General features: G+C 45.3%; 1 protein-coding gene across 1 annotated transcript in view; it reads right to left on the minus strand.

Moving 5' to 3' along the window:
• Positions 1 to 13,112, minus strand: part of LOC144670012 (tubulin polyglutamylase ttll6-like) — a 47,654-nt gene that overhangs the window by 31,227 nt on the left and 3,315 nt on the right. Inside the window, exons 2-8 of the mRNA XM_078532341.1 lie at positions 10,040 to 10,191; positions 5,938 to 6,237; positions 5,177 to 5,217; positions 4,021 to 4,139; positions 3,232 to 3,362; positions 2,513 to 2,669; positions 254 to 397 (exon numbers count right to left, since the gene is read on the minus strand). Coding sequence (XP_078388467.1) covers positions 254 to 397; positions 2,513 to 2,669; positions 3,232 to 3,362; positions 4,021 to 4,139; positions 5,177 to 5,217; positions 5,938 to 6,237; positions 10,040 to 10,191 — 1,044 coding nt within the window. The remainder of the gene's footprint in view (positions 1 to 253; positions 398 to 2,512; positions 2,670 to 3,231; positions 3,363 to 4,020; positions 4,140 to 5,176; positions 5,218 to 5,937; positions 6,238 to 10,039; positions 10,192 to 13,112) is intronic.

Consider the following 13,112-nt stretch of genomic DNA (forward strand, 5'->3'; position numbering starts at 1 on the left):
ACTGGCCACCACCTTTCCTACGTCACACCAGTAACTACACTTCAAAAGTATTTAATTGGCTGTAAAGCACTTTGGGACGCCCTGAAGTCATGAAAGGCTCTACATAAAGTAAATCTTTCTTTCTTGCCACTATGTTAGTTTACTAGTGAAAAAGGGCCTATTGAACATCCAGAAGATGCAGAGGACAGAAATTATACAGGTGTATTCAGATACAATAACAATAATCTTGCGATAATACAGGAAGTAAAGTTACCAAGTTACTGTTAGAGGGATCACTGTACTTGCTGGTTGCAAACCTTGCCAGACCCTCGTTGTAAATATAAATTCGAAAGGGATCGCAGGATGTAACCAAGACGTAGATACGGAGGTCAAATTTGAAACCATCTATGAGGAAAGGCTGTGAAAGGGACATTGAAGGCTACATTAGGCAAGCTATACGTTACTTGTCATATCTCATAAATCATCTTCACACCAAAGCATGGGGTATATAGCTACATCAGTGGAATACAAGTCTACTGGAATTATACTGAGGCACTAAAACACACCAATCTGATAGCAAAGGAGTATTGTGTACAGGTCTGGCGGCCGTGCTGTAAAAGGAATATGCAAGCACCAGGGAGAAGGGGGTGGGGGGTGCCTAGATGGACAGGGTTAAAAAATGTTAAATGGTGAGCAATGTCTGGAATAACCTGCCTGGGGAGTAAGGACACAAACTTTAAGAACAGGCAGAATCACGGAATACTGAAAATACAGAACAATAGGAAGTGAATGAGCCACTGTGTCAGTTTCAGTGCTGGTTCTTCAATGGGGAGATGGTGGCTAAGTGGTAATGTCATTGAACTAGTAATCCAAAAGCCCAGACTAATGCCTTGGGGGGACACAGGTTTGAATCCCACCATGGCAACTGATTGATAAAAATGATTTGTTAATTCTGGGTTTGGAAACTGGTCTCAATGATGCCTGGGTGAGTGCACCGACAACATTCAAGAAGCTCAACACCATCCAGGACAAAGCAGCCCACTTGGTTAGCATCCCATCCACCACCTCCAACATGCACTCCCTCCACCACGATGGCAGCTGTGTGTGCCATCGACAAGATGCACTGCAGTAACTCACCAAGGCTCCTTCGACAGCACCTTCCAAATCCACGTACTCTGCCATCTGGAAGGACAAGGGCAGCAGATACATGGGAACGCCACCACCTGCAAGTTTCCCTCCAAGCCACTTACCATCCTGACTTGGATCTATATCGCCATTCCTCCACTATCGCTGGGTCAAAATGCTGGAACTCCCTCCCTAACAGCACTGTGGGTGTACCTACTGCAGCGGTTCAAGAAGGCAGCTCACCACCACCTTCTCAAGGGCAATTAGGGATGGCAATAAAAATGCTGGCCTAGCCAGTGACGCCCACATCCCATGAAAGAATGAAAAAATTGAAACTACCATTGATTGTTGTTAAATAAAAATCCATCTAGTTCACTAATGGACTTTAGGGAAGGAAATCTGCCATCCTTACCTGGTCTGGCCTATATGTGACTCCAGACCCACACCAATGTCGTTGATTCTTTCTTAACTTCCCTTTGAAATGGTAAGCCACCCAGTTGTGACAATTACAGATGGGCAACAAATGCTGGCCTTGCTAATGATGCCCACACCCCATGAAAGAAAGAATTAAAAATCTAATCCTATGCACCCTAATTCATCTTTCCGCTGTAGCTTCATGGCCAGCACTCTCATCTCTGACTCAGAAGGTTGTGCTTTCAAGTCCTACTCCAGAGGCTCGAGTGCAAAAATCTAGGCTGACAGTGCAGTAGAGGGAGTGCTGCACTGTCAGAAGTACATTGTAACCAGGATCCCGTTTGTCCTTTCAGATGAACTGAAAAATCCCATGACAGTATTTCAAAAGGAGAGCAGGACAGTTTTCCCCAGTATCTTGGCCAATATTTATCCCTCAACCAACATTCACGAAAACAGATTACTTGGCCATTATCACATTCCTGTTTCTAGGATCTTGCTGTGCAAATATTGGCTGCACATTTCCTACTTTACAACAGTGACTACACTTTAAAAGTAGTTAAGTTGGCTGTAAATTGCTTTGGTAAATCCGGAGGTTGTGAATGGTACTATATAAATGCAAGTCCTTCTTTGTTTCTTGGTCTAATTGTGGAACATTTCAGTGCAGGGCAAAGTGGAATCCTGGAAGGGTGAGCTTTGACGAGCTTTTTCCCATCACGTTGTTTAGATGTTCCAATGCACTGAGCGCTGACAGAGGAGAGTACAGGGCTCTCAAACTAAAAATATAGGTTGCAGGGGTTAAAGTTAAAAATAATATGATAGCACAGCTCAGCAGCCCACCTATCTTCTCTGTCCAGGCTCACATTTAAAGCATGGTTACTGGGTTAAGGTACAGGAAGTACTGCTGACATCTTCAAATGAGGAGGAGATGGAAAATGGCTGCCTGCTGACACCTTAGCCTGTTTCTGTATGGTAAACACAATGTACTTTTTAATACCTTGGAGATGTACTGCTGGCAGATCAGGCGGTCTCCTTGTTTAATATCCTTCAGGTTTCTGGTAATGAAAATCCCCCGACCCTGACAACCACAGTCTGGTTTACAGATATATGTCTTGGTCTTCTTCATCCTGCAGTAGGCCTGAAAATCCCCAAAACTGTACAATATACAAACAGAACATTTAAAAGATCACAGGATAAACATCTAAATAGCATCAGCAAACAGACCCTCAAGTTCCCAAAAGGTTGTGATTAAAGACTAAATTTAGCAATTCCTAAGCACCAATTCAAACAAACCTACTATATCAGCTAGCTACCAATTGCCCCAACCCAATTACAAGAAACCATCTACTTCTCCAACATATTCACAAGATGCCCATACAATACAATACAACGTCCCAAAAAACAGCAACACAATGAATGACCAGCTAAGAGATGGGGCTTCCCCCAATCAGCTGGCCAAATTGCTCCCTGAACCAAATACCAATAAACCACAGTTTAACTGGTTATTCACCTCATTACTGTTTGTGTGACCTTGCTATGCACTCGCCTATATAATTACACTTCCAATCATTTATTGTCTATGAACTGCTTTGGGGTATCCTGAGAAATGTGTTGAGGCACTGTATAAAGACAAGTTCTTTTTTCAGTCAACCACAGATTTTTATCTCCACCCAACCACCATTGATGCATTTCTTTGCCAATTCTAAGGTCACTCACTCGGCAGGTAAACACCATGTGCGTGGGAAGATGTTATATTCCTTTGGGAAGAGTTTCAGCATCCGATTCAAATTCCGGGCCAGTAGATCCTTCCTGCAAATCTCGCTCATTCCTGGAAAGTGATTGATTTTCTGCAGAAATGAAAAGAAATACAAAAATCAACAATTGCATGCACCAGATAACTCCAGAAGGAAAAGGGAAATGTAGATCATGAAGGTCTGGAGAGAAGGCAGGTTAAATCAAAATATAGTTTGAAGAATTCACCAAGCTTCGGTTTAAAAGCCTTGGACAATAGGACGAAGGAAAGGCTGAGGAATACAATGGTTTGAGAAATTAATGAGTTAGAGGAGATGATATAGTGGACCACTGTTCTAGCAGGGAAAAAGCACAGCATTTATGGGTTGGAAGAAGCAAGAGATTAACTTTCAGGGAACCGATGACCAGAGCAGTATTGATTAAAAAAAAGAGATATGATGGCAATGGAGAGAGAGAGAGTCTGGAAACTAGAGATGAGAGAAGGATCACCTATCAGTTAACAAGCTTTTTTCTTGTAATTAAAATTCTGAGAATATATATCTCTGTTTTTCTGCAATTATGTAGCTTAAAAAAATAACAATTAAAAAGGCATCATAACAGTAAATGGAAGTCAAGAATAGTTTCGAAATTACTGCTCTTCAGAAGCAAAAAGGTTTGAAGACAAAGTGCCAGCCCATTGCTGTCATTAATCTGAAACCAATCACTTCATATTGCTTATTTTTTTCTTTTCCTCCTCAGTGCCATGAGCCTGACCTGAAAACATTTCATCTCCATGACTCTCTCATGAGAAACAGAGGAGTCAGTCCAGTACAATATGCATTCTTCATCATCCCCAACTTCCTTCAGTCCATACCGACGAGCCGCACGATGAACTGGAACACAAGAACAGGGGGTAGAGACATTAACCATTGCCATATGGCCAAGAGAGATACACAGACAGAGAAAAGTGTCAGGAGATACAAAGAGAGCAATACAGAGAGATACAGAGTGAGACCAAGAGGTCCAAAGGCAGAGATCGAGGCAGAATGAGAAATATGAATTATAAGGAAACAGAGCTGGAGAGACAGAGAAATAGAAAAAGGAAGCAAGGTATAAAAGAGATAGAGGATGAATTAACAAATAAAAAGACTAAGATTGGAAGAGATAAAGAAGAACGGAAGAGGATAGGATGAAGAAATTATATATAAAATTATGAATGATTTCAGTAAATAAACACTTAAGTGCAATGTAAATAGAATGGTCATCCTCACATTCAATGCGTGTGCAATAAACTATCAAAAGAGAACACTGAGCAAACTAGGCTTTTTAGGGAGCAGATACCAAAATACTCTTATAGGGGTAAGACTACTATATGTAGCCAAGAATACAGCAATGGATAAATACACTGTCTGGTTTAGGACATAGCTGCAGATACCAGGAAGGTCCCTGGTTTGATTTGTCAATCTGTGTTGAGTTATCTGATCTCAGCCTGGGCTGCAAACGAAGGACACCAGTCATACTTCTGATTGTTCAACCAATATCTATAGGGCAGCGAAGGTGGGAGCTTGAAGGAGAGGAATTAGCTAGGGCTCCTGTTTGATTTCTTGCTGGAAGGTCTATGTGTTTGGACTTCAGGAACATAATGTTTAGGTCAAGCATCAAAGATAGGTGCAAAGTTGAACAACCCGGCCAACACTCACTATCAAAGCTTCACATAGTTACCTAAGCAAGCAGCAGGCCCTCATGAAGTTGCACCCCAAAGGCTGTGCCTTCAGGAGAGGAGGGAAAAATTAGGGGAGGGAAAATCTATGTGAGTTGCATAGATCTGCGGGACTCTCCCTCATCCCATTAATCCTAATGTAATTAATACTCACCACTTTCATACTTTCAATTAATACTCACCACATTCATACTTGTAATTAATACTCACCACTTTCATACTTGCAATTAAGCAGATTTATTCCAACACACCTGCAAGAGAGAAGAGGCTGAGATCTCAATAAAATAGACATTATAAATTTCCCTGTGGAAAATGACTGGTTTGTGTTCAACATTGCCATCTGCTGGCAGGGTCTCAAATTCAACACAATGGGGATATGGTGAGGAACAGTGTTGAGCGATGTCACTGAGCATGGAAGCACAAAGAGAGGAAATTTCAGAGAAATAATGAGGAAATAGAGAAAAACACAATGGAAGCTGTGACAGAGTGAAATGAGAGAAGGATCAACTGCAACACAACAGGTCTTACTTACATCTTGCATGTGAATGTGAGGAAGATTTTAGAGGAGCCTCGGTGGGAGCAATGTTCAGGTCATCCACATTAATATGGATTATTGTGAGGGAGTGACCATGAGATACACTGGTCAATGCGAGGGAGTGACCGTGAGATACACTGGTCAATGCGAGGGAGTGACCGTGAGATACACTGGTCAGTGCGAGGGAGTGACCGTGAGATACACTGGTCAGTGCGAGGGAGTGACCGTGAGATACACTGGTCAGTGCGAGGGAGTGACCGTGAGATACACTGGTCAGTGCGAGGGAGTGACCGTGAGACACACTGGTCAGTGCGAGGGAGTGACCGTGAGATACACTGGTCAGTGCGAGGGAATAGCTGAGAAAGGATTGAGACAGTGATATTAAAATTATAAAAGAGCTGTGAAAAGGTCAGTAAAAGTTCAGTCCTGTTTTTACCTCCGTTTCTTCCTCTTTTTTTTCTTAAGCATTTCATCTTTAATGGCATTGCCATTTCCCTCAGTTTTCTGGTTGGGCTCTTGTGTGTGAAGGCCCTCGCGGTCTCCCAGTAGTTTACTCTGTTTCATGCGCGTCACCAACTCTCTAGCTGTTACATTCCTTTTCAGGACACTAGGTTGTTGTTTCTGAGCTGGCTCATTTTCATCCTCAGACTCTTCAGCCAGACTCTCTTCCTCATTCTCTGCTTCCTCATCAGCTGACTCTTCCTCGGAATCACTCCCACCCACAGAAGCATTCATTCTGTGAGGTGTAGAGATTTGGTGAAAAGGACTTAAGAAAACATCCTTGGTCTCATACTGATGAACAACAACAAAAATAATGTAGGTGGGTGGCACAGTGACTTAGACCTGATAGCTCTGCAATATTCATTCGGCAGAGATATAACAGCCTGAGCCACGCGGACACTCCACAAGAGGAGACAGTGACAGAACGACGATATCTTTCCAAGTCAGGATGATGTGTGATTTTGAGGGAAACTCTGAAATAGCAGTGTCCCATCCACCTGCTGCCCTTGTCCCTCTCGGTAGTAGCGGTCATGGGTTTTTTAACGGGCCATTGGAAATGACAAAGGGCAAGGGCACAGAATTACAGAGTTCCACTTTGTCCTCAGCTTGCATCTACACGTGGCAACTTTTCAACAGAGTCTTCCAATTTTCAAAAGTTATGTCACTGAGTCTTCCAAACTCATGACCTCTACCGTCTAGGACAAGATCAGCAAGCAGATAGGCAGATCACCACCTGCAAGTTCCCCTCGAAATCACACACCACCCTGACTTTGAAAGATATCGCTGTTCCCATTCCTTCACTGTCCCTGGGTCAAAATCCTGGAACTCCCTCCCTAACCTTCACCACAACTGCAGCGATTCAGGAAGGCAGCGATTCATCGCCAATCGGGTCAAGTCCGCTCTGGAATTGGTGATCCACCCTGACCAGACCTGCGCTGTGCCCGGCAGGAAGATCTCTGATAGCTTTGCGCTACTCAGGGATACGATTGCCTATGTGCAGGACAGGGGTGTGGACACCTGCCTCATCAGCCTGGATCAGGAGAAGGCCTTTGACAGAATATCACACACCTACATGGTGGGTGTGCTCTCCAAAATGGGGTTTGGGGAGGGAATTCGCAATTGGATCCAACTGCTCTACACTAACATCAGTAGCGCAGTCTCAATCAATGGGTGGGAATCAGATAACTTTCCTATTAAATCTGGAGTCAGGCAGGGCTGCCCTCTCTCCCCTGTCCTGTTTGTGTGTTGCATAGAACACTTTGCTGAGTCTATCAGGAAGGATCCGGGCATAAGAGGAGTGATGATCCCAGGCAGTGGAGGCACTCAGGTCAAAGCCTCCCTGTACATGGACGATGTTGCCGTCTTCTGCTCGGATCCGCTGTCGGTGCGCAGGCTGATCCACATCTGCGACCAGTTCAAACTGGCCTCGGGAGCCAAGGTAAATCATGGGAAGAGCGAGGCCATGTTCTTTGGGAACTGGGCTGACCGATCCTTTGTCCCCTTCACCGTCAGGGTTGATTGCCTGAAGGTGCTGGGGATATGGTTCGGAGGGACCGGGGCATGCGTTAGAAACTGGAAGGAGCGAGTGTCCATGGTGCAAAGAAAACTGGGCATGTGGGAGCGACGCTCCCTCTCCATTGCGGGTAAGAACCTGATCATCAGGTGTGAGGCACTCTCGCTGTTGCCATACGTGGCGCAGGTCTGGCCCAATCCAGATTCCTGCGCGATGGTGATCACCCGAGCTATCTTTCGCTTTATCTGGAGGTCGAAAATGGATCGTGTCTGCAGGGACGCGATGATCAAGCCTCTAGATAAGGGGGAAAAAACGTGCCCAACATCGCCCTCATCCTGATGGCCACCTTTGTGAGCGGCTGCATCAAGCTGTGTGTAGACCCTCGGTACGCAAACACCAAGTGTCACTACGTGCTGAGGTTCTACCTGTCCCCGATGTTGCGAAGGATGGGTCTGGCCACGCTGCCGCGGAACGCTCCAAGTAGTTGGACCGTGCTGTGCCACCTGTGCCTTGTGGGAAAATTTATGCAGAGAAACACCTTTGACCACAAGTCCATCAGGCAGTGGTCGGCACGTAACATCTTAGAGGCCCTGAGGGAAAAGGAAAGGATGGATCCTGTGGGATGGTTCCCCAAGCAGACTGTCAAAGTCATTTGGCAGAATGCCTCATCGCCAGAACTTTCCAACAAGCACCAAGATGTAGCTTGGCTGGTGGTGAGAAAGGCCCTCCCCGTCAGATCCTTCCAACACGCCAGGAGTCTCACCCCCTCGAGGTGGCTGTGGTGGGGACGAGACCGTTGATCACCTCCTTGTGGATTGTGCCTTTGCAAAGGAGGTCTGGAGAGAGATGCAGTGGTTTCTGTCGAAGTTCATCCCGAGCAGTTCGGTGACACAGGACTCTGCTCTACGGGCTGTTCCCAGGGACACATAGCGAGACAAACATCAACTGCAGCTGGAGGATCATCAACTTGGTGAAAGACACTCTTTGGACTGTCCGAAACTTGGTCTTCCAGCACAAAGAGTTGTCCCCAACCGAGTGTTGCAGACTGGCACATTCCAAGGTCCAGGACTATGTGCTGAGAGACACACTAAAGCTTGGGGCAGCCACCGAAAAGGCGCAATGGGGAAAGGTCGCTGTCTAAGACCTTTCTGCCATAGTGCACCGAGAGACTGGGAATTGTTTAGAGCCCCTCGGGCTGTACAGCTCAAAATGAATGTATGCAGTGAATAATAGTTGTATTATAATTGTATTGAAGCACCTCAGAGTGCAACATGATGTATGTTGATAACTCCAATACCTTTGTCTGATTGTCTGCATTGACCATATTGAAATGATTGTAATATTCATTGATTGTATTGATGCACCTCGTGATCCATGTGTAAAAGTTGAATCTAATTGTACTTTTGTGATGGTGATTTTGAAATGTTTTGTAATGTTCTTCCAGATATTTTATGAATAAAGTATATTTTTCAAAAAAAAAGAATTCAGGAAGGCAGCTCACCCCCACTTCCTCAAAGGGCGATTTTTATTCATTCACAGGATGTGGGCTTCGCTGGCTGGGCCAGCATTTATTGCCCATCCCTAGCTGCCCTTGAGAAGGTGGTGGTGGTGAGCCACCTTCTTGAACCGCTGCAGTCCATGTGGTGTAGGTACACCCACAGTGCTGTTAGGGAGGGAGTTCCAGGATTTTGACCCAACGACAGTGAAGGAACGGCGATACATTTCCAAGTCAGGGTGGTGAGTGATTTGGGGGAGAACTTCCAGGCAGTGGTGTTCCCATGTGTCTGCTGCCCTTGTCCCTCTAGGTGGTAGTGGTCGTGGGTTTGGAAGGTACTAGATTAGGGGTGGGCAATAAATGCTGGCCCAGCCAGCGACATCCACGTTGCATGAATGAATAAAAAAACAATCCCATGGCAGGTAGAGCGTACTACTACATTGGCACTTACTGGAGATACAGCGTGTTTACTACAGTGTCACAGCAACTGTGCTGGAAAACAGCTGGATGTCCAAAATGAAATGATGTATTGTCACGAGTCATTGGAAAGTTTGCTGTAAAGTGACTCCAATAGCACAGTGCATGCTGTAATAAACAAATTCTCATTGTTAGCATGTTCCCAGTGCCTTCATGGATAAACCCACTTACTGGTGTGGTACTGAGACATACAGATGGGGAAGGTCCCTGGTTCAATACTTGGTCTGAGCTGAGATAGCTGGTCTCAGGCAGGGTAAATTTGGGCTGTGATACTTGAACTCAGCGCTGCTGGATTCGAGAAAATTGAAACAGCCAAAGGCTTCCTCCTTGAAATTAATATCCAGCGATTCCAGTTTGGACGATGTGCAGCATCAGACACTCTATGGTGCTCTATGGGATTGAACAGGCGGCCGCCATTCACCACCTAGACTCTCACCATTTGGGCAACTTACTGGAGGGTGCTGCACATTTAAAATGCAGAACCACTTCTATGGAGCAGTATCAGTTCTAAATCACACTTAACTCGTCAATCCCATAAAGGAACTCACCTACCTTTTGCACTTCCGATGAAGGGTCTTTCTCCTTGCTCCTGAAATGTTAATCTGTCTTTTCCCTTTTCTGATCCGCGACAGAGATTTGGAGCATTTTCTCTCAGACTTGTGTCTTCTTTTCCTGTTGCGATGTTTGTTCAGCAGCCAGAACAACTTGATAAAAACCACACAGATGGATAGATGGGTGCATTCCTGGAATTAATCAGCTTCCAACTCACTCTAACTCAGCTAAGAACTCTGTCTTTCAACAAGGGCTGAGCTCAAAACAATAACTTTTGCTGCTCTCTCCACAGACTCTAATTGACCTGTCTGTTTCCAGCAATTTCAGATCTCACATTAGCACTGGGAGTTCTTTTTAACATTGTATTTGTGATACCACAGCCCCTGTTATTTCAAGAAGAGGAACAGAAACAGGCCACATGGTCCCTCGAGCCTTCTTCACCATTCAATAAGTTCATGACTAATCTTCTACATCAACTCCACTTTCCCACATTAACCCCATATCCCTCAATTCCCTTAGTATCCAAAAACCTATCAATCTCAGTCTTGAGAAAAATCAATGTACCGCTTTCTGGGATAGACAATTCCAAAAACTCACAATCCTCTAAGTGAAGAAATTTCTCCTTAACTCAGATCTAAATGGCTGACCCCAAATGAGACAATGACCCCAGCCAGGGGAAACAGCCTCTCAGCACCAGCCTCTCGAGCCCTCTCAATTTACATTAGTCAAACGCCACTTTTTAAAAAAAAATTATTCTTCGGATATGAGTGGTGCTGGCAAGGCCAGTATTTATTGCCCTTCCCTAATTGTACTGAAAATCTTACCATTTCAGGGAGCAGTTAAGAGTCAACCACATAGCTGTGGATCTGGAGTCACATGTAGGCCAGACCAGGTAAGGATGCAGATTTCTACCCCTGAAGGACATTAGTGAACTTTACAACATTCTGGTAGTTTCATGGACACCATCACTGATACTAGCTTTTCCTTCCAGATTTTATTAATTAATTAAATTTAAATGACGGGATTTGAACTCCCGGAGCATTACTCCAGCCCTACAGATTACTACTTCATAAACATAGAGATAAAAACAAAAAACTGCAGATGCTGGAAATCCAAAACAAAAACAGAATAACCTGGAAAAACTCAGCAGGTCTGGCAGCATCGGCGGAGAAGAAAAGAGTTGACGTTTCGAGTCCTCATGACCCTTCAACAGAACCAGTTCTGTTGAAGGGTTATGAGGACTCGAAACGTCAACTCTTTTCTTCTCCGCCGATGCTGCCAGACCTGCTGAGTAGTTCTGTTGAAGGGTCATGAGGACTCGAAACATCAACTCTTTTCTTCTCCGCCGATGCTGCCAGACCTGCTGAGTTTTTCCAGGTAATTCTGTTGTTTTACTTCATAAACATTGTCACTATGCTAATATCCACTTGACCAAAGTGCCAGCCTCACTGGGATAGCCAATGACTGCAGTTCAGCAGCTCTACTGCGAGTTCCATCTCAGCAGGAGGTTCTGCCATCAATGATCGACAGGATATGCCTTCATGCCCACCCCCCCCCACCGAGAGTAGCATTCCGATAGGTAAAGACAACCGTCAAAGATAAAGACGATAGACTAAGAAGAGATAATCATGCATGAATTTCCAGGCCTCTACGGTACAAACTTGTAGTTACTGTTTACAGAGGGCTGTTTACATAAGCCTTTGAGCAGGACACATGATTTTATTGTAAAAGCAAAATACCGCGGATGCTGGAAATCTGACCAGAAACAAAAAAAGGCTGGAAAAACTCAGCAGGTCTGACAGCATCTGCAGAGAGGAACACAGTTGACATTTCGAGTCCTTATGACTCTTCATCAGAACTGAGGAAATGGAGAAATGAGGTGAAATATAAGCTGGTAGAGGGGGGTGGGACAGGTAGAGCTGGATAGTGGGCCAGTGATAAGTGGAGACAAAAAAGAGATTGCCAAAGATGTCATAGACAAAAGGACAAAGGGGTGTTGACGGTGGTGATATTATCCAAGGAATGTGCTAATGGGGGCATTAAGGGTAGAAAGCAGGACGAGCAAGTGACAGATAGCCCTAGTGGGGGTGGGGTGGGTGAAGGAATCGAAATAGGCTAAAAGGTGGAGATAAAATAGATCGAAATAAATTTTAAAATAGGTGGGAAAAGAAATTTTTTTTTTTTAAATTATAAATTATTGGAAAAGGGGGGATCGGAAAGGGGGTGGGGACGGAGGAGAGAGTTCATGATCTGAAATTGTTGAACACAATATTAAGTCCGGAAGGCTGTAAAGTGCCTAGTCGGAAGATGAGGTGCTGTTCCTCCAGTTTGCGTTGAGCTTCACTGGAACATTGCAGCAGGCCAAGGACAGACATGTGGGCAAGAGAGCAGGGTGGAGTGTTGAAATGGCAAGCGACAGGGAGGTCTGGGTCATGCTTGCGGACAGACCGAAGGTGTTCCGCAAAGCGGTCACCCAATCTGCATTTGGTCTCTCCAATGTAGAGGAGACCGCATTGAGAGCAACGAATGCAGTAGACTAAATTGAGGGAAGTGCAAGTGAAGTGCTGCTTCACTTGAAAGGAGTGTTTGGGCCCTTGGATGGTGAGGAAGGGGGAAGTAAAGGGGCAGGTGTTGCACCTTCTGCGGTTGCATGGGAAGGTGCGGTGGGAGGGGGTTTGGGAACCTCGTTCCCTTCGGGACACACTGGTCCACTCCTCCATCACCCCCTACACCTCAACCTGCCCCTTTACCTCCCCCCTCCTCACCATCCAAGGGCCTAAACACTCCTTTCAAGCGAAGCAGCACTTCACTTGCACTTCCCTCAATTTAGTCTACTGCGTTCGCTGCTCCCAATGCGGCCTCCTCTACATTGGAGAGACAAAACACAGACTGGGTGACCGCTTTGCGGAACACCTTCGGTCTGTCCGCAAGCATGGCCCAGACCTCCCTGTCGCTTGCCATTTCAACACCCCACCCTGCTCTCATGCCCACATGTCCGTCCTTGGTCTGCTGCAATGTTCCAGTGAAGCTCAGCGCAAACTGGAGGAACAGCACCTCATCTTCCGACTAGGCA

The sequence above is a fragment of the Cetorhinus maximus genome, chromosome 30 (assembly GCF_964194155.1).
Source record: "Cetorhinus maximus chromosome 30, sCetMax3.hap1.1, whole genome shotgun sequence".
In the NCBI taxonomy this organism is placed as follows: Eukaryota; Metazoa; Chordata; class Chondrichthyes; order Lamniformes; family Cetorhinidae; genus Cetorhinus; species Cetorhinus maximus.